The following is a 23,215-nucleotide window of genomic DNA, read 5'->3' as shown; positions in this document are numbered from 1 at the left end:
ACTGAACATGAAACGCCGCCGCTGTGTGTCGTAAAGTAGGGAAACTAACATGTAAACGTCAACTGACATGTACGTTAGGAGAAACTAGCTAGCTAAAGTGTTTAAAAAGCAACAAAAGCTAATTTATACGTCGTGTAGCGAGCAATTTAGAGGGTTATTAGTATTGTTCGGTTAGCTTAAGTTTAGCTAACGTTAGCTAGTTTACACTGTGGATGTTTTACGTCCAACTCTTTTCAATATAAATGAGCAACTAGCCAGCTAAACTGTTGAAAAAGCTAATTTACACCATTTATTTCGTGTAGACAACTTGTTAGCGAGCAATTTAGAGGTTTATTAGTCTTGTTAGGTTAGCTTAAAGTTAGCTAACGTTAACTAGTTTACACTATGGATGTTTTACGTCCAGCTCTTATAAATATACATGGAAGAATATACCGAAGGAATGTCATTAAGGAAGAACATTATGAGGAAGAGGAAGATATGTCTTACATGGGACCACCAGGTATGTGAAGTCCCAGGCAGTGCTGTCAAGCTGTGGCCACAATTTCCTATAAAAGAAACTAATAAGGTATCTGTATATTTGTTGTTTCTTGACATGTACAGAGAGTGAAGACTTTGCAGAAGATGAATCCTGTGATGCCAACTTCATTGAGCAGACTGATAAGGGATACCGCTGTGCCATTGATGTGCCAAGTGTCCTTTACAAGTGAGTTTACAAAATGAACATGTTGTGATTGTTCTGTATCTCCCCCAAGTTGAAAAGCACAATATGTTTTGTTTGTTAAGAGCATAATGTGTTTGTACTGCAGATACATCATTGGGAAAAAAGGAGAGACACGCAGACGCCTGGAGTTTGATACAAAGACATCTATCAGCATCCCCAAACAAGGAGTGGAAGGACAGATAGGTGTGGCATATAATAAGAGCATCATTTAAGTTAGAGAGCACACTGTGAAACAAAAGACTTTCTCTTGACTTTCTTCCTTTGTCTGACAGTTATCACAGGTTCCCACAAATCTGCGGTCTCATCTGCAGTCACACGAGTCGAGGTCCTCATTGAGAGTTTCCGGAAGAAGCAGCCTTTCACGCACTTCCTGTCATTCCCTCTGAACGATCCCAAAATTCAAGAAGGATTCCTGAGCTTTAAAGACGAGGTGTTGAAGCAGTGCTCACAGGTAGTGTCAAAGGAATATGAATGGTAATGATGGGTGACAGTGGTGGCCATGTATTGGTTCAGATCAACACATTACATCTTAAATTAATTCACAGTTTGTTCTGAATTGTGTAGGATCATGGAGTAGATGGAAGCATCTTTCAGAACGCCGCAAAGCTTCACCTGACCATCGGCACCCTGGCTCTGTTGAATGACACAGAAGTGAGAAAAGCATGTGAACACCTTCAGGAGTGTCAAAATGTCATCAGGTAGGGGCCAAATAAGGTTATTATATCACACTCAGATTTAAACTGTGTAACTAAAAACAGCACAGTGGTGCAGTGGTTAGCATTGTGCCTCACAGCAAGAGGATTCCCAGTTCAAATACAGGATGGGAGGTTTGCATGTTCTCCCTGTGTCAGCGTGGGTTTTCTCCAGGTACTCCAGCTTCCTCCCACAGTCCAAAGACATGCAGGTTAATTGGTGACCCTAAATTGTCCGTAGGTGTGAATGTGAGTGTGAATGGTTGTCTGTCTCTATGTGTCAGCCCTGTGATAGTCTGGCGACCTGTCCAGGGTGTACCCTGCCTCTCACCCAATGTCAGCTGGGATAGGCTCCAGCCCCCTGCAACCCCCAACACGATAAGTGGCTATAGAAAATGAATGAATGAACTGTTCTGGTTTTATTGAAGATAAAAACAAGACTTGATAGAATAAACCCAAAAGGATTGCTGTTGAGAATAAATCTGGTGGTATTCTATATTTTATTAATTGTTAGCAAAGCTCGTGAAAACTTACAATGACTTGATCCTACTAACAAGTCTGTGTTGCCAGAGTGTGATGTAACTTATTCCTTTGTGCCAAACACACGTCAGTGAGCTACACTGTTGCACCTGGGGACATGTTGGCACTGTAGTTTATGTTTTTTAGTCAGTCCTGCATACACTGTCCTTCCATCCACCTATCCGGGACTGGGTCACGGGGGCAGCAGGCCAAGCAAAGCACCCCAGACGTCCCTCTCCCCAGCAACACTTTCCAGCTCCTCCTGGGGGACCCCAAGGTGTTCCCAGGTCAGATGAGATATGTAATCCCTCCAGTGTGTTCTGGGTCTGCCCCGGGGCCTTGTACCAGTGGGCTCTGCCCTGAACACCTCTAATGGGAGGCACCCAGGAGGCATCCTAATCAGATGCCCAAACCACCTCAGTTGACCCCTTTTGATGGGAGCAGCGGCTCTACTTTGAGCTCCCTCCAGATGTCTGTGCTCCTCACCCTATCTCTAAGGCTGAGCCCAGCTACCCCACGGAGGAAACTCATTTCCACTGATTGTATCCGCAATCTCATTCTTTCGTTCATTACCCAAAGCTCATCACCATAGGTGAGGGTTGGAATAAACTGTCCTGCTGCTGTAAATACTTAAAGGGCACCAAATCTACAGCAGAAAGTAGTTACAGTAGTAACAAATACAGTGTTTACTTTGAATGGATTCTGGACTGAGTGCCATAGATGGGCTGAGTAAACTAGTTACCAACACCATTTTTTCCTTGGTTTATTTAAGGGATTTGTTGACAAAAAGCAAACTATAGAATAACACAGGCCAGTAGTTTTTCTGTAATCCTTCTGATAAACTAACAAACAGCACCAAAAACGTCATCAAACCTTCCTGGCAGAGGTAATAAGTAATCAATTTATGTCATTGTACCTTCCAAAGGTTGGATTGAATTGGATCTGAGTAGACTGAATTATAACGATTGGATAACAGGATTACAAGTTAACTCAGTTTCACATACACAAGAAAAAGTACTTGGAGTACAACAACGTTTTCACAAACAGAACATTGTATTGCTCGACATTCAGGGTCCAAAAAATATGACAGTAAAATCTAAAAGCAGCAGGATTCTACTCAGCATGTAAAGGTATGGACTTTGATTTTAGTTATTTCCAAGTCTGGTTCAGTATTGAAAAAACATAAAAGAGTGCAGAAAACTATTTGTGTTTTCAGACTGTTGCCTCTTTTCTGTTTTCTAAAATGTAAAATTCAAATCTCTAAAAATAATAAAATGCTTATACAAGCTGAACATTTTTCATGGCGTTTGGAGCAGGCAGCAGTAAAAATGTTCACCACTGTTTGAGAGTACAGGCCAGAGTGAGCTTGATGTCGTCAAAAGCAAGGCAGGAAGTCTGGCGTCTGACTGAACGCACACTCCTACACCTGCAAAACAGCTCTGCCTCAAGTGCTTAATAACTGAAACAAATCCAGACAGGAGGAAAAAGCAGGAATATGTTTAAATTGCACAGATACATAGCACCACAAATGACCAGATATTAAGCTTGTCTGAACATTTATGATTTATGCTGCAATCAGAAACGTAAATGGACTGTGTTTACTGCAACTCCCTTTTGGTTCTTATTTATAAAAGAGACCAAAAACTATGGGAGGAAACTAGGATATAATATTTATTCAGTATGTTAAGAGAATGTAATAAAGGTATGGGTAACACTGGTTACTTTACTTCCTCTTGGAGCAGAGGTTTGGTCTTTCATGGGCACAATTTTTTGGCAACATAATAGAAGACATTGTCAAAATGGAACATACGTGTCAACGGTTGGATTTTAAAACTGTTTATTTGCATAATAAACATCCAGCAATTTGTACTCAGATGCCAATTATGATCTAAAAAATTTATGGAGGACTGAAAATTTGAGTCTGGAGAAGTAGGGAACTTTGAAATGGAAAATCTGGAGGAAACTTGTAAACCTGATGTTCCAGGTGAGTCACTGCAATCTGCTTTTTACTGTCTGCCCTTAGGGACATCACAGAAGGGAATCCACTGCAGGTGGAGGTGACGGGTATAGAGTACATGAACGATGACCCAGCCATGGTGGACGTCTTGTATGCCAAAGTCAATGTGAAAGACAAGTCAGACAAGTAAGTGGATCAGACACAAATTCACACTTAAATGAATTTACAAAGTTACTATGTTTTTTCTCTTGCTGCTCTTAAGGCTGCAGGTGATTGCAGACCAGCTGGTAGAGCACTTTGTCTCAGCGGGGCTGATGGTCCGAGATTGGGACAAGGTGAAGCTGCACGGCACTGTGATGAACACTCTGTTCAGAAAGGACTCCACAGGTAAAAACATTACATGCAAAAGGCGTATGTGCCAGTAGCTTGAGTAGAAACAAAGTCATTGACGCAGTACCTCCTGCCCTGTGACCACATTTGCACCTCCTGCCCTGAACCTATGTGACAGTGTCCCCTTATTATCTTTTGGCATGCACCTGAGCTGCAGTGACGACAAAGCTGAATCTTCAGCAGTTACAACAACAAATTCCTGAAGACAGGCATCTGGCAGCTAGTTCTCTGTTTGGCCACTGCTCTGTTTACGTGCACCAAGCGGCGTGTTTTCCAAGTACTCTGACAATGGCCTCATTCATTCTGGCTGTGGATAAAGTCCAGCCCCAGTTCTCAAATTTGTACCGAGCTGACCAACAACACAGCACAAGGGAGGGGCCGTGTCACTGCCGACCACGTTTGCCAGACTGCTGAAGATTAAACTGCAGTGTTTTTCCTCCTCCTTAGTCCCTGTTTCACAACTAAAATGACCTTGATTGTCACCTTACAATTGCCCACTGTTGCAGCAAGTCAACATGTTTATTTGTTCAGGAGTTAACATGCATGTCTTTGTCCTGTGCTACATTGTTAAGCCTGTCTTTTACACTCTGGTGTTTTTCCAGTTGAAGACACGGGCGGCCCCGGAAGACAAGCCATGAGTGAAAGAGAGGCTTTTGACGCCAGAAACATTTTAAAGGTTAGAGGATTTACTCCTGCCTGCCCTTTGACATACTGCTGGATTATAGACACTCTGACCTGTTCTCTCTACTTGATATCACATAATTACACATGAGGATTTTGAAAGATTTTTTTTCTGTAGGCCAAATGAAAACGTAAAGGTAAGCCTGATTAAAAAAACTAGGCAGTCAAACTTTATTTGTATGGCACCTTTCATACAGGTTAATGTAGTTCAAAGTGCTTCACAGATGGCAGATAGGCTGGTAATAAGACAGAAAAAATGTAAAAACATAAAGGCAATTTAACAATTTGAGAGAATATAAAAGAATAAAATAATGAAAATCTAATAGAAATAAATAATTTAAAAGCTATAATAACAGTGATAATAGTAAAACAAAGTGAAATAAAGCATTAGATTAGAGAACTAGATAAAAAGACAAAACAAGAATAAAAATTATGACAATAAAATACTGGTTACGGCTTTAAAATTAAAAAAAAAAATGAAATATAGCAAAGAAATAATAAAAATAATAGATAAAATAAAAATGATAATCAATATTCATAGAGAACTTTTCTCACAAGAGATGTAGCTCAAAGTGCTTCACATTAAATATGCAACACATTAAAACTAAAGCAAAAAGGCCAGAAAAATTACAATAAAAAGACAGTAGAATAATAAAAATCAGAGAATAAATAATAAAATAAAACAAAATAAAATAAAATAAATAATATAAAATAAAAATGAAATTTATTAAAAGACAAACTAAATAAATAGGTTTTCAGCTCTGTTTTAAAAAATGTTAAATGTTCAAAATAACAGAAAAACATTTACAACATAAGTACAATAAAGTAGGTGAAGAAAAATTAATTATTTTTGCTTAAATCTGGAAAAAATAGGGAGCCTACTATAAGATATATAAGTTTGACTTAATGTTTAACTAAAATATATGTGGAAATTGACCAGCTTCTGTTTACTGCATTCATGCACCTGCAGCAGTATTGCACCACACCTGATGCAACACTGTCTGCACCTTCAGCACACTGTGTATAGGTTTTCAACTGTGGTTACATTTGAGTCTCATTGGGACTCGAGAGCTTGCTGATTAATAGGTCTTAAAAATAGATGGATTTAGTTGTTTGGGGAGGGGGGGCACTCTGACAGCACTCGAGCATGCACAGAGGATAATCTGGTTAATTTCGGGGCCGACTCACTGCCACCAATCGTAATGGTGTTATGATTTCAGGCGGGCACTAAATGATTGTGTTCCCAGACCAGCTGCGATGTGTAATTAGACGGTAACTCACCTGATCCACTCAGAAGCCACTTATGGTCGCCCCACTTTCAAGTCACAAACACGTTGAGTATTTATACATATCCCCAGTGGGTAATCTGTGTGTGTGTGATGTTCTGTTTTGGGTGTAACTAATAAATAGGCCATTTTCACAGCAGACATTCCGATTTGTCACAGCAGGGAAAGCAGCAGTGTTGCTAACAACATTAATGATGTCTCTGTTCTATTAGAGCGTCCCAGTAAGGCAGGATAGCGTGACAGCATGCACAACACCAGTACTCTGAAACTGGTGCAGCTAAATTAAATTCAGCCCTCTTTAATTCTTTTCTTTACACATGAGCTTTTCCCACTGTGACAAGTCAAATTGTCTTCTGTAACTGTAAGTCACATTTCAGGTAACAATTTTAAGACAAATGCTGTTTGCTATAGGCGCCTGAACAGAGTTATCACAAGTCAGTCAGATCCTGGTCATTCAGGACTTATTATAACAGTAATCTAAATAAATTTTGGTTATAAGGCACTTTTAAGAACATAGTTACAGAGTTCTTTACATGGTTGACAGCAATGACGCAAAAAAATCAGGAAATTTAAAAAATAATCCAAAAATAAAACACCCAACAGTGATGAGATAAAAACAATAATCAGAATAAGAGGTACTTTATTGAACCCCGAGGGGAAATAGTGATCTGTTACAGTCGCTCCGATGTGAAGAATAGAGAATTAAAAGAAGTAAGAATAAGAGTATGAAATAGAAATATGTAAATATAAAATAATAAATTTAATAAAATCGAAATAAGAATGTCCGTAAGTGTGTAAATCAAATATGTGCATTGTGCTACATTAACACCGTATAAACTAATAATACAGTTATTTCCAGTAACATAAAAAGTGTGATATGCAGATCCTTTTGTTGTGTTTTAAATTTTACTTTTAATTTCAGCGGTGTTGGTTTAAACATATGTGATATTACATATGTGATACTACGATGCTACTCCAGGTGTGCCATGGAATTTTTTGATAACCACACATTATTATTGCAATATTCAACTGGGCCTATACAAAAAGTTGTAAGTTAATTTTTAAGTGACTGTATCAGCATGTTGTGTGCCCCTGTTCCTAATAAAGAGGCAAAGTCTAGCTAAAAAAGTATAACTGAATTGAATTTAAAAAACCTTCATTCACGCGTGGGCATTGTAAGTGTGTGACACATTAAAAGCCTTGATTTGGCACAAAAAGTTTGGAATCCACTGCAGTAGAGACCTTATTTATTTATATGATATTTCAATATCGATCTAGCTTACTGTGATGTGCTACTATGACACGCTGCTTATGCCAGCCACCAAGCTAACACACACGGTAACAATAATAATAACAATAATAACATTATAACACTCATAAAGTTATTTTTAGTATTATTTTTGCCACAGATAACAACGCTGGGCTACCACAAGATTGAAGTCAGCACATAACTTTACGGCTACAGTAGCTGTAAGGGTATTCAACTTATCTAAACTTAATGATAATTTAGCAAGTTAACATTGCATTAGCTGAAGTTAAATGCAACTATTTAATTGGACTGAGGTGACATGACGTGAATGAAAGTAATGTATACAAAACTTCAGTGCATGTCCTCGTCTGTGAGCATAACGTCTGCCTCACGTCAGATTTTAATCGGTAGTAGTAGTAGAGTGCCACGAGAATGAGTCCTAAACCACAGAAATGAGTTAGCATTTTAGCACTCGCGGTTCCCTCGTCTCAGAGTCAATGGGTTTTTGAATGAATGAATCCCAAAGGTTTTTTAACAAGGCAACCAGGGCGACACTAAATTTTGTGTTGGCCTACAGAAAAACGCCTTCCCTGTGACTTCTCAACAGTAAAAACAGCTCCCACAATCCCATGCTACTTCATCATGTCATTAAAGTCTGCTATTATAGTTTTGATTAAGAGACCCCTAGCTGCAGAAATTACATATGGTGCATTTAAGATTTCTACAACCAACAATGCTGAAAAACAGGGTGTTAAAAAATCTGCTATCTGGTGGTGTTATCTGCTGAAGAGTATATTGATTAAACCTGTTATCTGAGGGAACAAGAACACTCCTGTACAGCTCAAAGAAGAGAGTTTTGATTGATTTTTTTGTTAAAGCAGCACTTGTCAGAGTGAGAGTGTAAAATCTTCCAGGTTCGGTGCCTTCGTGTGTGTCACGACTGAAATGTGACACCGAGTTGACACTGCAGATAACAAAAAAAAGCTCTGAGATTCAGCCACCTTTCTTCTGCAGTGCAGAGAGAAAGTCTTTGTTTGAATAACAAAATCCTTCATTTTCTCCTCTCTGAAAATGACACAAGGGTGCCGAACAAATGCTCGGTCGCCCGTCACCATGGTAACACCATGTTTGTGAGTGACAGGTTATTATTTTTCTCCACAAAGTTTAACAAGTTCACTTTTAAAGCAAAGTGCTGCCTATTCTAAATCATTTAGTGGTTAGTTTGTTGTTTTTTTTTAAATCAGGAAATATTGTTATAATGGAAAAATAATGTGTAATCAATAAATCAGTCAAACTTTATTAGTATAACACATTTTAGGTTAGTGCAGTTCAAAGCATCTCAGGCCAATAATAAAGACAGAAAAAGTGTAGACTGTAAACATAACAAAAACAATAATTCAAGACCAATACACGTTAAAAGATGATAAAAACTATGAAAATATGAAACAAAACGTATAAAAAGCTATAATAATAGTAATGATAGCAAAACACAGCAAAATGAAAACTATAAAAGGCAAAACGAGGATAAAAAAAACAGCAATGAAACACAATAGAATAGATTTTAAAGTTATACAACAATAATAAGTTTGACAAAAAGTAGATGAAATAAATTAAACAGACAAAACACAGCAAAGCAAATTAAAAAAATGAAAAATGAAAATAATAATGATTATAATAATAATAATAATAATAATAATAAAACTGAAATAATTAATAATAAAAATAATAATTATAATAATAAAAGTTAGACAAAACTAGATAAAATAGATTAAACAGACAAAACACAGCAAAGCAAATTAAATTTGAGGGAAAATAATAATAATAAACTGAAATAATAAAATAATAATAATAATAATAATAAAAGTTAGACAAATAGATTAAACAGACAAAACAGCAAAGCAAATTAAATCTACAATGGATAAGAAAAACCTAAAATGATTAATAATAATAATAATAATAATAATAGTAATATAATAGTAATAATAATGATAAAACTAAAATAATTAATAAAATAATTATTATAATACTAAAAGTTAGACAAAAACTAGATAAAATAGATTGAAAAAACAAAACACAGCAAAGCAAATTAAATCTTTGAGGGATAATAATAATTACAATAATAATGATGGTGATGATAAAAAGATTAAAGAAAAAAATAAGTAAATAAAGTAAAAGATTATAGTAATAAAATAAGTCAAAACTTTCAACATAAAGACAATAATGTTAATGAATATAAAGTAATTAATGTCTATAAACTATTCATGATAAAAAGCCCAACTGATAAGTAGGTTTTAAGTTTAAAAATGTCAGCTCTTCCAGCGGCTCTCAGATCCTCAGGCAGATTACGACTTTGTAATGATGATGAAGTTTTGTATCATTGAAGCTTTTATTTCATTATTTTAACGCTTTTGCTGTTTTCCTTACAGAAATTTGGCACATACCATTTTGGAGAGTTTGAGCTGAACACTGTTCTGCTGTCCCAGAGATACTCGACAGATTGTACGGGCTACTACACCTCTGCAGGAAGTGCCAGCTTCTCATGAGCTTCATCAGGGCTGAGCAGACTCTCAGGTGGGGTATTAATAATTAATGAAGTTTCTAGGTTAGCAGAACACCAAAGCGCTGTCGGCCACTAGGTGGCAGCATAAGGTTTGGGTTGTATTCTTTTCATTTTTCTGCCTGTATCTGAACCAAAGTCTTTTTCTAAAATCCTCTGGGAACAGTTTATGTGGAAAAATCAAATGATCAGAGTCAGAATGATTGAAAATTCACTCAAAAGATGAAACATGCAAAGTCACACTGAAATGCTCCAAGTAGTCAGATTTGTGTTTTTGTACTTCAGTCTCCATATAGTTGGTGTTCCTCAGGGAACCTGAGTCAAACAGCATCAGAATAAATGACACATAATACATTTTAATGGAACAGACAATCAAAAGAAAACTTGAATAAAAAACTTGAAATTTGTGATTTTGTACAATGTGTTTACTTCTGCATGTTTTGGGAGATTGTATTTTGGATAGCAGTCACAGTGTAATTATGTTACGTTAGAGGAGGAGATGATTGACTGACTGTGTGAAATTGGATTGTTAAAGATGTGAAGACAGATGAGAGGCTTTAGATCAGTCCTGGATCAGGTTGTATCAAATATATAATAAGTGACGCTTTGTGGACAAATGACATTTAGGTACAATCTGAGATACTTGGACATGAGTTAATTCATTTGATATAAGTTTGTTGTTGTATACCTCTACTACATTTAGGAGACTGTTTTTCCATCTATGCTGCTATTATATCTTCTTGTTTAGTACTACTACATCTTATTCTCCTTCACTAATGCCACTTCTCTTTCATTTTCCTCTTCACTACTTCTTTTTCTATACTACTGTCTTCTTCTTTACTACTTCTTCTTCTTCACTGCTACTTCTTTGTTACTAAGACTACTTTGTCTTCGTCTTCTTCTTCTTCATCACCAGCACTGCTTCGTCTTCACGCCACTGCTTCTTCTTCTTCAATACTACTACCTCTCAGTCTTCATTACTAAGACTACTTCTTCTTCTTCTTCTTCTTCTTCTTCTTCTTCTTCTTCTTCTTCTTCTTCATTTTCTTCACTGCTTCTACCTCTTCTTTATTAAGGCTATGTCTTGTCTTCTTCTTCTTCACTACTACTACCTCTTCATTTCTAAGACTGCCTCTTCTTCTTCGTCTTCTTCTTCTTCACTACTACTAATACTTCGTCTTTATCTTCTTCTTCACTACTACTACTTCTTTGTCTTTATCTTCTTCTTCACTACTACTTCTCCTTCCTCATCTTCATTGCTACTACTCCTTCTTGTTCTTCTTCACTACTGCTACCTCTTCGTCTTCTTCTTCTTCTTCTTCACTACTACTACTACTACTTTGTCTTTATCTTCTTCTTCTTCACTACTACTTCTTTGCTAAGACTACATCTTCTTCTTGCTCCTCTTCTTCTTCATCGTCATTACTACTTCTTCGTTGTCTTTATTGCTACTACTCCTTCTTCTTCTTCGTCGTCTTCTTCATTGCTACTTCTTCATTGCTAAGACTACGTCTTATTGCGCTTCTTCTTCACTACTACTTTTTTTTACTACTACTACTACTGCTACTACTACTATGACGTCTTCATCTTTGTGGTCATCACTAATATATCATCCTCTTCATCTCTACTACTTCTTTTTCTTCTTTATCTTTTTTGAGTACTTTCTTCCACCTCTGGATGATCATTTACTTTTTTTATCACCTGGTAAATATCACCATCCAAATACAGTGTTACCCTTAAAGTTGTCTAAATGCCCTGACTTGTTCACTCTCGGGAGATTATAGGCTGGTACATCTCATATACATTCAGTCCAGTCGCACAGGAAGTCAGTATTAACGGCAGATTATGAATAATTTAAGGAGTCCTGCTGCACCGTCTCACCTGGTGACCATGACGGCTGAAATAGCTGATCAAAGTTTTATAACCGTTTTTCAGCTGATACTTCGAGAAACTCAGACTTTCTCTTGCAGACTGTGAGACTTTAACATTTATAAGGAAATAATTTCAAACTAAATCATAAAAACTTTCTTAACTGTCCAAAATTCTGGTTTCACCCTGACCATTACCAAGTATCATCCATTTCCTTTCATCTTACTGCCTCATGAATGTGTTAATGCGTCACTGACATGATTTATTACACCAGTCTTGGTTTTTTTTCCCCTCCATCTTTTTTATCTGTGCCCTCCCCGCATGAAGCCACAACCTCGTTCCCACTCCCGTCTGTCGGGTGTGTCAGTGAATACAGACATCGGACAGAGCCTGTGCCACTTGCTCCCGCCATCAGAGCTTTTTTCAGCCCTCCCCTCAGCTGGCGATGCGCTCTGCTTGGCATGCAGGAGGGCAGTTGCACAGCGGCCAAAAGTTACACTGATGGAAACTGAGGGCGCTTTTTGTTTGTCAGCTCTGCCATCCCTTGCTGTCCACCCTCCCATTTCAGCAGTGGTGTGACTTCTTTTTTTCCCTGTTCTCCTGGAGCCATGTCAACAGACGCCATTAGACAGGGACATGCAAATTTCGTCATCAGAAAACAGCCAGCCAGCCAGGCCTTCCATAAAATTTATCTTTTCAGACCCAGGAAAGGCCTAATTATCCACTCCCTGTCTCCTGAGAGCATGCTTGTTAGTGGGTCAGGAGTACACATCCAGCCACAGAACGCCACTCTCAGGTAACAGTGAGGGCTCTGGGATTTGCCGATACTATTGTTCAAAAGCACACGCAGAGCGAGAGTGAGAAGATCATTTGCAAGTTAATGAAATTCATTGAGAACGTGCATCCTTGTTTGTTTTGGCAGTGACATGATTAAGGATGCGCTGGGCAGATGTCTTCACTAATGATGGTACTGAAAACACACGGAGGAACATACATCATCTGCAGACACACTCAGACACCAAAGACATTTAATTTGTCACCAGATTTCTGTATAAGGTGTTCAGATTACATGTTTATTTAAGTGACCATATGTGTGTTTTGATGCATAGATTAAGAACATGTTGGACTGTAGGGCTGCAACTAATGATTATTTTCATTGTCGATAAATCTGTGTATTATTTTCTCAGTGTATTTGTTTTTTGACTATAAAATGTCAGAAAATGGTGAAAAATGTTGATCAGTGTTTCCCAAAGCCCAAAATGACATCCTCAAATGTCTTGTTTTGTCAGTCTCAATCTCATTACTCGACCAGTTATCATATTAGTTGGTGATAAATTTAATATTTGACAACTAATCAGTTAATCATTTTTAGCAAAAGACGAGCATGGTAAAAGTCAGGCTTTTCAACTATTTCAATGGTATTTAATCTTCTGATGTGAAAGGGATACTTTGCTGATTTTCAACCACGTCTGTGTAACCTCAGTCTGGTGAGTGTGTGCAGATGAACAGTGTTAAGGCGTCCCGCATGCCGCCAGTTCTCAGAGTCCCCCACCTATCCACTAGCCAAATCTGCTGGATGATGTAAAATTATGGTGCATTTTTGCTTACAGTACAGACTTTCTGGCATTGCTTGCACGAGGGAATACCAAACACGGTTCATCTGCACACACTCCCCACGCTGAAGTAACACAGACCTGGTTGAAAATCAGCAAAATGTCTCTTTAAATATGCCAGTGCTGGATTAAGATATTTTGCGTTTTTTGAAGTTGGTTTGTTTGCAGCTTGTTTTTGCAGTCTTATTTCTTTTTGGTTGCACAGCAGTCTGTACAGGTGGTGCTTGACCATATATTCACGATTATTTCATTAATGGAAATTCACCGCAATCAACTCATTGAGTTTTTTTCATTGCGATCCCTGATAAAATCATGTATCGTTCCATCCCTATTTATAGATTATTTAATAATGCTAAGTTCAAGGGTGTCAGCTGGAATAGGCCCCAGCCCCCCCGCGACCCTCAAGAGGATGAAGCGGTTAGAAGATGAATGAATGAATGAATGAATGAATGAATGAATGCGTTCAAGGGTGTCTCTTTAGTCTAGTGGGATTTATCAGCAGAAATGGAGTTAATATAAGTTTCCCTCTGTGTTTTTGTTACTTTAGGATGACCCGTTCATATCTACATAGGGAGCAGGTCCTTGTCCATGGAGTCAGCCATGTTGCACCACCATGTTTCTACAGTAGCTCAGCACGGACAAACTAAACACTGGCTCTAGATAGGTCCGTGTGCGTTTTCACGTCTGGACTGTAGTTAGCAACAAGCAGTGTTGGAAAAACAGATTTTTTTTAAACATAAAACTGTTATATTCAGTGTTCATTCCAGTTTAAATCACTGGGTTTGTTTGTTTTGGAGATTGACAGACCTCTGTGGATAATTCGGCTCCTGGTAAAAACCTCACGAAGGTCTGGATGTTAAGTTATCTAAGAAGACAGGTAAGCACACATTGGCAAGTGTAAGGCTAGCTGCCAATCTGCGACATGCCAGACAGGGATTTGTAACATGAAACTGCTTTATTCAGTGTTTTTACCAGTTTTTAATCACCTGGTTTGTTTTGGAGAGGAAGAGACCTCTGTGGATAATTAAGCTCATAATAAAAACTTCCTGAATAATGAACACTGAAGGAATTCTTACTGGGAGAAGTTTCAGATCGTTGCAATATGCAATCCTCACCACTAGATGCCACTATATCCCCCTAAATCTCACACTGTGTTCCTTTAAATACTGCTTGTCAATGCTACGTGCGAATGGGTCTTTAAATCACTTATTTTGTTCAACTAACAGGCCAAAATAAAAAGTTATTTAATTTACAAAGATATAAAACAGAAAAAAATGGAAGATTTTTACATCTGAGGAGCTGGAACCAGCAAATCAGCAAGTCACATTTTAGTCAGAAATCAAAGTCAGAAATTAACAAAAATACTATATACAGTATTTTGTTTTTTCTAGAGATCTTTTTACGGTGTGGGAAATGATTTGGATTGAACTGGGTGAGCTCGCCGCCCAGCATACATATTTTTCTGTCCCTGCCACATCCCTCACCCTAATTAGTCAGCTCCGAGCTTCCTGCTGTGGGAACTTCCAACCTGACCCTTGAGATTTCGAGACTAGCATACATCCCTTTCAATAAGCCGGATAAATGAGACCTCAGTGTCTGTTTGTGTTACAGCGGACCCATTTCCTCTGTGGATCTGCATCCTTATTTCTGAAGATCGGAGGAGACACGGGAGCTGGGTTTTAATTAAAATGTTAAACAGTTTAGTTGTCTGTGCAGGCATGTGTGCATATGTGCTTATTTACATACGTTGGTGAGCCTTACGATTAAATAAAACAATGGTTTATTTACTTTTTCCCCCTTGTGAAAATTGTAGAAAGAAAAAGCTGTGATTTTAAAAAGAAGTGAAAGCAAAGCAATCACTCCGATAAGCTCGTAAAGCTCACAATGAACCTCGCAATAATGAGAATTAATTCATGTTTGGTAAGTCTTGTTTTATCTCAAGCAAGTATTGTTTAGGCCTCCATCCAATTTGCATATTTAATTTCATGCCAGTTTTCACAGTAGCCATTTTTTATGCAGACTCTGTTTGAAATAGGTCTTACTTGATCAATGTCAAACTTCTTTATAGCACATTTTGATATTCAGAACCGCACTGTGCAATTTCTCAAAGCGTGATTAGAAATTAAGCGTTCATTCAGAGGAGCCGGCGTTAACATCTGCTCGGGGAAACAAAAAAGACGATGTTTGACAGACGTGACCTTTTAATACAGTAGATATGTTTGATTTGTGCGCTCGGAGTAATAACACACATGAAATCGATTAAGCGCCTAATTACTTTTTAAGGTCACAGTTAAGTTTTACCCATATGTGCCTTAAAGCTGGAATGCTGATCAGGTTCGTAGAATATTTTAATCCAAATCCAATTAACTGAAAGGGTGAACTTGACAGTAAGGAAGCACTAAGATGACATTTAAGTTGGTTGCTTTGCACTCCTGGTGTCATGTTTTCCACTTAACAAGCTTGAATCATAAGCTTGCTTTAAGAAGGTCTTTTGATCAATCAAACACGTCTATCCACGAGAAGCTACAAAGGTGAAAATGATCCTGCCAGACTAAGCCAGCGAATCTTTCAAATTGGATATTGTTAGCGGTGAAATATGACAGCGCGCCTTGCCTTTGATTGTTCTCTCATGTTGGAAGTGACTCTCCAGCTGAGTGTCAGCGCCGTTTGAATGTCACACTAATCACTCTGTCACTTAATGGGCACGAGCGGCCTTGACGGACAGCCAAGGCTAGAGTATTTGAAATGTCTAATCTGTGTCTCCAACGAGGAGGCAGGTGATCCCTGCAGCAGCTCTTTATCATTCAGAGTGCCGAGTCTGGAGGCTGCCTGCAGCTGTCCACGTCTGTTTACTGCTGGAGGCATTCACACGGGGAGGAGAGGCATAAAGCCCGGTGTGTTTGAACAGCAGGTAGTCACTCAAAACGGCTGTTTACTTTATGTACACTTTGCACAAGGAGTTTAAAACAGGGCTGCAACAAATTTTCATTATCGGTCCAACTCTGTTACTTTTTGGAGATAATTATTTATTGTGTGAAATGTTGGAAAGCACTGAAAAAAAGCTCAGAACAATGTAGCAGAATCAAAGATGATGTCTTGAATTAGCTTGTTAGCTTGTAGCTTGTTTTGTTCGACAAACAGTTCAAAACCCAAATGTATTAAATTTATAATGACATAAAAGAAAGGTATCAAATCTTCCATTTGAGAAGCTGGAACTAGTAAGTGTTTGCCATTTATTAAAAGTATTTGGACATAAAAGCAGTTTATTTAGCATCGGTAACTTGAAGTATTTTGGTGCTGGAAATATTGTCTTCTCATGAAACTTTGCTTTCTGTGCAGCAGAAAGACGCAAATACCTTTGAAACTGCCGCATTAAAAACAGAGCAAAAGTGCTGTGGCATTCGCTTTTGCACAAGAAGTAGAAAACCTACAACTATCGGAATGCACTGCACCACAACGGACCATTGAATTCTCCTGCTGGTTGGTGCGATGCGAGTGATGCGAGGTTACAGTTATAGAGTGTGCTAAAATATGTTTATGAAAACATTTGAGGTGAGAAATAGGCAACTCTGTGAAGGAATCTTGGTTCATATTTGATCAGCACTGCTTTGTTCCATCTCAGTTTTTTTTAACCTCCATTTTTAGAATTCAGGAAACAGTATGGCACCCACTTCCTGTTCACAAATTCTCATATTACAGCTAAACAGTGCACTAAAGTATGTTCTTAAGACATTTTAGGTGAGAAATAAGGAACTCAGTAATAGAATTTTGGTTTATATTTGAACAGCACTGCTTGGTTGAACAGTTTGATCGGAGTTTGGTTTGAGTTTGAGAGCGACGCAGAGGCAGGTCTCTCTCTAAATCTGCCTCTTTTCCATTTGTGTCAGTGGTGGCGGGCGTACGAAAATGCAGAAGCACAGTATGTCATCTGAGCAACACTCCTGGAGCCAGCGCGTCATCCAGCTGTGGTTAACCTCCAGCTTACCAGTACATCTCCCTGCTTGAATTTTCATTGGCTCTAGGGCTGTTGCTCGAACTACAGATTGTGCTTTCAAAGTTTTGTATGCTCGCCACCACAGACACAAAGAGTATAGAAGCGGATCAAGAGAGAGACCTCCCCCCTTCTCTCTGTCTCCCACTCAAGACTGAGGTCAAACTGTAAAACTACTCAGTGCTGATGAAATATAAGCCAAAAGTCCTGTAGTGCATTGCCTATTTCTCGCTTAAAATGTTTTCAGTAAGATGTTTTAGTGCACTGTTTGGCTGTAATACAAGAATTTGTGAACGAGAAGTGGGCACCATATTTTTTCCTGTATTGTAAAAATGGAGGCTGAAAAACTGAGATCCAATAGCAAAACTAAGCAGTGCTAATCAAACATGAACCAAGATTCTGCTGCTGTGTTGCCTATTTCTCACCTCAGTTTTCAGAAACTTATTTTACCAACATATTTACAAATATACTTACTGCCTCAAGCGAGTCTCTCAGGTCTTGTTCACGAGTGAGGATAGAATGGAGCGTGAGATAGATCGACGGTTTGGTGCGGCGTCTGCAGTGATGCAGGCACTGCACCAGACTGTCGTGGTGAAGAGGGAGCTGAGCTGGAAGGAGAAGCTTTCGATTTACTAGTCCATCTGTGTCCCAACTCTCACCTATGGTCATGAGCTCTGGGTAGTGACAGAAAGAATGAGATTTTGGATACAAGCAGCTGAAATGAGTTTCCTCTGTGGGGTGGCTGGGCTCAGCTTTAGAAACTCAGACTTCTGGAGGGAGCCTGGAGTAGAGCCGCTGCTCCTTCGCATCAGAAGGGGTCAGTTGAGATGGTTCAGGCATCTGATCAGGATGCCTCCTGGGTGCCTTCAGCTAGAGGTACTCTGGGCACATCCCACTGGTAGGAGGCCCCAGGGCAGATCCAGAACGTGCTGGAGGGATTACATATCTCATCTGACCTGGGAACGCATTGGCGTCTCCTAGGAGGAGCTGGAAAGCGTTGCTGGGGAGAGGGTTTAACTGTAACTCAAGGTTGTTTGTTCCCAGCTGGTCGACATATTGTTTCCTGTGTCAAAACGTCCATGCTTGCATTTCAACACCTACCAGTGAGGGTGTTTATTGGTCTGGTGCAGCGCAGTGCATTCTGGTAGTTGTAGGTTTTCTACCTCTTGAACTAAAGCAAATGCCACAGCACTTTTCCTCTGTTTTCTCTGGTCATGTAGCTCTAATTTCAAAACTATTTGCATTTTTCTATTGCACAGAGAGCCCAGTTGTAAGATAGGACCATCTTTCCAGCAGCGAAATACTTCTTTAAGGACTGTGGAGGTGTCTGTATTTAAATTTCAAATGAACTTCGTCGGGACTTTACAGCAACATTTATTGATTTTCTGTCTGTGTGGGGGGCAGCAGAACAAGCTGGACACACAACATTAACATATTATCACCTTTCATTGTGAATATGGCAAATGTTTTAGCAACGTTGCCTATTTCCACTCACAGCAGACAAGGAGCAGCATTAGCATTCATTTGGAGTCGCGTCCCTGGCCACCTGACAAATACAAGTCCAATATTCTCTCTTTTTAGTTCTGTTTTTGATCTCCACCAACTCATGAGGGAAATATCTGGCTCTTCAGCTGCTAAATGCTCCACTATGTTCGCCAGCTAGTCTCTACCAACATGATCGATTCAGTTTTAATATGCAGACGCCGAGCTTCACCGTTGTAAACTCCCTCTGTATCGGATGCTATAATCTGCTAAACAAATCCTCCATCTGACTTCAAGTGTTTCATCCATCCACTCCAAAGTGTTGTGGTGTTAAATCCTTTCACACAGCACTTAATGCTGTTCATTATTAGTAGGAAGTAGAGTAGTGAAACTGATGAGGATTTGTCATTTATAGTAGTGGGTATAAGCTGGATATGCAGCCTAAAAATAAATCATCTCTAGAGACTGAGCATGTCAAGAGTTCAGGATATTAGCCGGCTTCTGTCTATTGAGTACGTTTAATTGAAAAAAAAAGGTGCTGCACTCTGTGCCACCCCTGCCGCAGCTGCCTGCAGTGCAAAAACAGCAGCTACAGTACTTTCACTGGCAAATGCAAACTGCTGCCAGACTGCTCTCAACTAACTTTGCACTTTTAATAGCTGTGTGACCCAGTTTGAATCCAATTGAATTAGATCTATACGCGTTTAGAGCAGCTCCACTTACAGCTGTAAGTCACTCGAGATTACTTATTAAATGCCTCCCGATGTGGTTTATTCTCTCCTCCACTTTCAAAATAACTTCCTTTGACGTTTCCCCTATCCAGGAACTCACTCGCAGACTTCTTTTTTTTCCCTCATGCACACTTTACAGTGGCAGCTCCTATCACAGGGAGTAACTGCTCCACAAACAAGCAGTGGTGGCTGCTGTAGTGGAAATGTAGCTGCACCATTTGTTTGTTTTATTGTCATCAATATTTAATGCCTTAATGTACAGGTTTTCACTTCAACAAATGAGAATTCGCAATAGCTGCCAGGTATGTGCATGCACATTCACATGCACACAGCCTCACAAACACTTGACCTCCATGGCAGATTTAAGCTTCACTGATAGAAAGCTGCCGTTGCTACAGAGTGGGCACAGCTTTGTGGACAAACAGAACAAGATACAGACCCGTTGGTCACAGCTTAAAATGCTCCACTCCTTTTAGGCGTCACATGGAATTGTAAACTTCCAGGTGCATCAGGAGTTATGAAGGGGGTGTGGTAAAAGTGTAGGGGCGGGGTAAACCATCACCAATGGGAAAGGAACTCTGCTTTGTCCAGGGATGCCTCCCACAAGTGTCTACGACAATGGCAGTGATCAGCTGTTGCTGCCCCCCAGCCCCTCATCCATTAGAAATAAATTCTAATTCTGTGGGAAACAGTGCATGCTCATAGTAATAAGCTCAGAGTCTAATGCTGGGTTCACACTACATGACATTTTTGTCTGTTCTGAGGAGTCACTATGTCAGATTAGGCGAATGTGGAGTCATAAAGTTGTCCCGTGACTTGGCCTGACGGATATGACAGACTACACGTTGGTCCACGACCAATCATAATGGGTCGTCTTTCGCCATTATTTTCCTTTTTTACTCTTTGTGGTAACATCCCTAGAGGAAATATCAAAAAAGGCCAGGGTGTTGTTGGCGTACAATTGTCTACAGTAGCAGTTTGCTCAGTGTTTCTATCAGTCAAAGTGACAGCTGTGACGAGAGAAGTCGTGAACGACAAAAAGAAAATCAAAGACGCTGTGAGGCATCCCAGACATGGCGTCGGTTGTCGTCTAGTATGACACCCTGCAGGAGATAAAATGACGGATTATCGCTTACGACACTCGTCGTTCATGATCTGAGCCAACACCGTGCGTTGCTGCGTAGGGCTATAATAATCGGGCTGATATGATGTAGTGTGTACCAGGGATTAGACAGCATCACAACTATTATTGCAATTTTCACTTGCCCTGCAATTTCATTACAAAAAAAATCCCTATAAATATCACAACATGCATCACAACTTGAAAAGCTGCTATGAAATCAAGCATTTTACACAGCAACAATCCCAATAACATTTCGTGAAAACCTGAAGGGACTGATTGTAATTAATTGCTCATTAATTTCATTCATTTTCTCATTCATTTTTTTCCATCTTGAGGTGCGCTCTCCCTTTATTTTCTTCCTTGCTTGAGGACGTCCTGCCCAACATCATAGTTCATTTTTATTTCACTCCACCCTTAAAACCCCAGCAAAACCAGTAGGCCTTTGTTGGTGGGGCAAAACTTAACATGACTTAAGTAAATGAGCTGGATTTTCATCTATTTGTTGACCTCCACGCTGAATGTCGCCTCCTAAGGCTACATCCACACCAATATGTTTTCGTTTTAAAATGCATAACTATTGCTACATTTACGCTCACACTACTCCAGCACTTTGAAACTCCTAAAACAGAGACCTTTGAAAACACTGCTGCCCTCTTTTTTGTTGTAAACTCCTGGTTTGCATTTCAGACTGGACGCTCAGAAATGGAGACCTTAACTCACACGCCCACGTTTGCCTTCTGATTGGGTCTTATCAGTTAGGCTACTACTGGTCAAGCCAAAACATAGCTAGGTCACCACACCTGTGACCTCTGATAGGTCACCATATTTGCTCTGCACTTCCCATCTGCTTTCTGTTGCAGAGACCACCTTATACTGATGTAACTGTCAGTAACAGTTCCATCTCCTCATCGGTGCGAGCAAAGAAATCTCTGGTCTTACTTACTGCCATCCCCTTAGTTTTTTTCTGTTGCTAAGCAAACAACTGCAGAGTAGACAATCTGCTTCACGTCTACATCAGCACGCACACGCCCAGTGTACGTGAATGATCATGTCATATGCGTTTTAAGGCGTGTTAGTACGGATGGAGATGATTTCTGAAACAGTGCTAAAACGCTAGTGTGTATCTCAAAATCTGTTTTAAAATAAAAATGTCCTAGTGTGGATGTGATCTAGGCAAAAACTGTGGCCGCCAAAGGATGGGGAAATTTTGGGGACCGACTACCTGACAGAGCGAGCTGTAGAGCTGCTGGCTGCAGCTAATAAAACACTGGGACGGAATATACACAAGTTAATTAAATAACAGAACATAAAGGCAGCGATGTGATTTGATGCAGCAAAGTCATTTAACCCACTAACATTTTAAGTCAAGTTTTACTAATATTGAAAACAATCTTGTTCTGTCATTAGTCAGTAGCACATTATTCTATTACTTCATAAACAGAGATTGAATCAAGAGTTACAATTGATCATTTCAGCCATTTATCAAGGACACACGTCAAACACTCACTTGCTCAGCTTCTTAAATGTGAGGATTTGCTGCTTTAATTTGTTTTACATCATTTTAAATTGAACGTCTATGGGTTTTATGTTGTTGTTCAGGCAAAACAAGCAATTATGAAGATGTCATCCAGGATATTTTTCTCTATTTTCTGACATTTTATAGACTACATAATACATTGAGTCATTATAAAATAACCAACACAGTCAGTGAAGATGAAAACAATCATTAGATGCAGCCTTAGGGTGTTATAAAGTACAAATATTGATAACTGATTATGTGTTGCAGGTCATGGATGAGGATTTCCCATCAGATGATGAACACGAACGGACTCACAACAACGTCTCTTTGCATCTTTGCTGAATCTTGTTGAAATCAGTTGGAAAATGAACATTTGTTTGGGTTGTGTTTTTCTTTCATGGTGACAGGAGGTGCTACATTTTAACATTCTGCTTAAATCTGGCGAGGATGAATAAATAAATGTGTAAAGCATCCACCCTTGGCCTTTTGCAATTAATTGTTGTGTACCAGGGATTCCTGAAGCGATCCTCGCGGAGTTGTTACATCAAGTGAGAATATGTACCGCCACGATAAGCGGCGGAGCTCGTGTTGGGCCTTATGAGCTGTTTGTAAGACAGAAAACGGGATGTGTTTGCTTTGCAGACGGCAAATATTTACAGATAAACAACCTTTTAAATTTTGCCGCTTGCTGTCTTGTCTGATGTTATTCAAATGAAGCTTCCCTTCTCCTGTACTCCTTTTGTGTAAACTGATTATGCTTGGTGAACAGGATAGATAAGTTCTATCAACATCTGCCTAGAGAGGAACACGGGGAGCTGATGACATCAGTTAATCC

At 39.2% G+C, this 23,215-nt stretch overlaps 1 protein-coding gene across 2 annotated transcripts; it reads left to right on the top strand.

The window, feature by feature from the left end:
- The first annotated feature begins 40 nt into the window (after positions 1-40).
- Positions 41-22,851, top strand: ascc1 (activating signal cointegrator 1 complex subunit 1). Of its 2 annotated transcripts, XR_007448074.1 has the most exons (11): positions 41-499; positions 601-703; positions 807-904; positions 994-1,172; positions 1,286-1,419; positions 3,956-4,075; positions 4,152-4,276; positions 4,882-4,955; positions 9,922-10,066; positions 12,844-12,888; positions 22,648-22,851. XR_007448074.1 is itself a non-coding variant. In XM_049562969.1 (10 exons), exons 1-9 carry the CDS (start codon positions 385-387, stop codon positions 10,036-10,038), a joined length of 1,065 nt encoding a protein of 354 aa, XP_049418926.1. In that variant the 5' UTR covers positions 42-384; the 3' UTR covers positions 10,039-10,066; positions 22,648-22,851. The 2 variants fall into 2 exon arrangements, 1 of the variants encoding a protein (XP_049418926.1); XM_049562969.1 differs by lacking the exon at positions 12,844-12,888 and having other exon boundaries at positions 42-499.
- Positions 22,852-23,215: the final 364 nt, after the last annotated feature.

The sequence above is a fragment of the Epinephelus fuscoguttatus genome, linkage group LG20 (genome assembly GCF_011397635.1).
Source record: "Epinephelus fuscoguttatus linkage group LG20, E.fuscoguttatus.final_Chr_v1".
Lineage (NCBI taxonomy): Eukaryota > Metazoa > Chordata > Actinopteri > Perciformes > Serranidae > Epinephelus > Epinephelus fuscoguttatus.
Note: the sequence above shows the minus strand (reverse complement) of the source record. Positions and strands in the feature narration are given on the sequence as shown.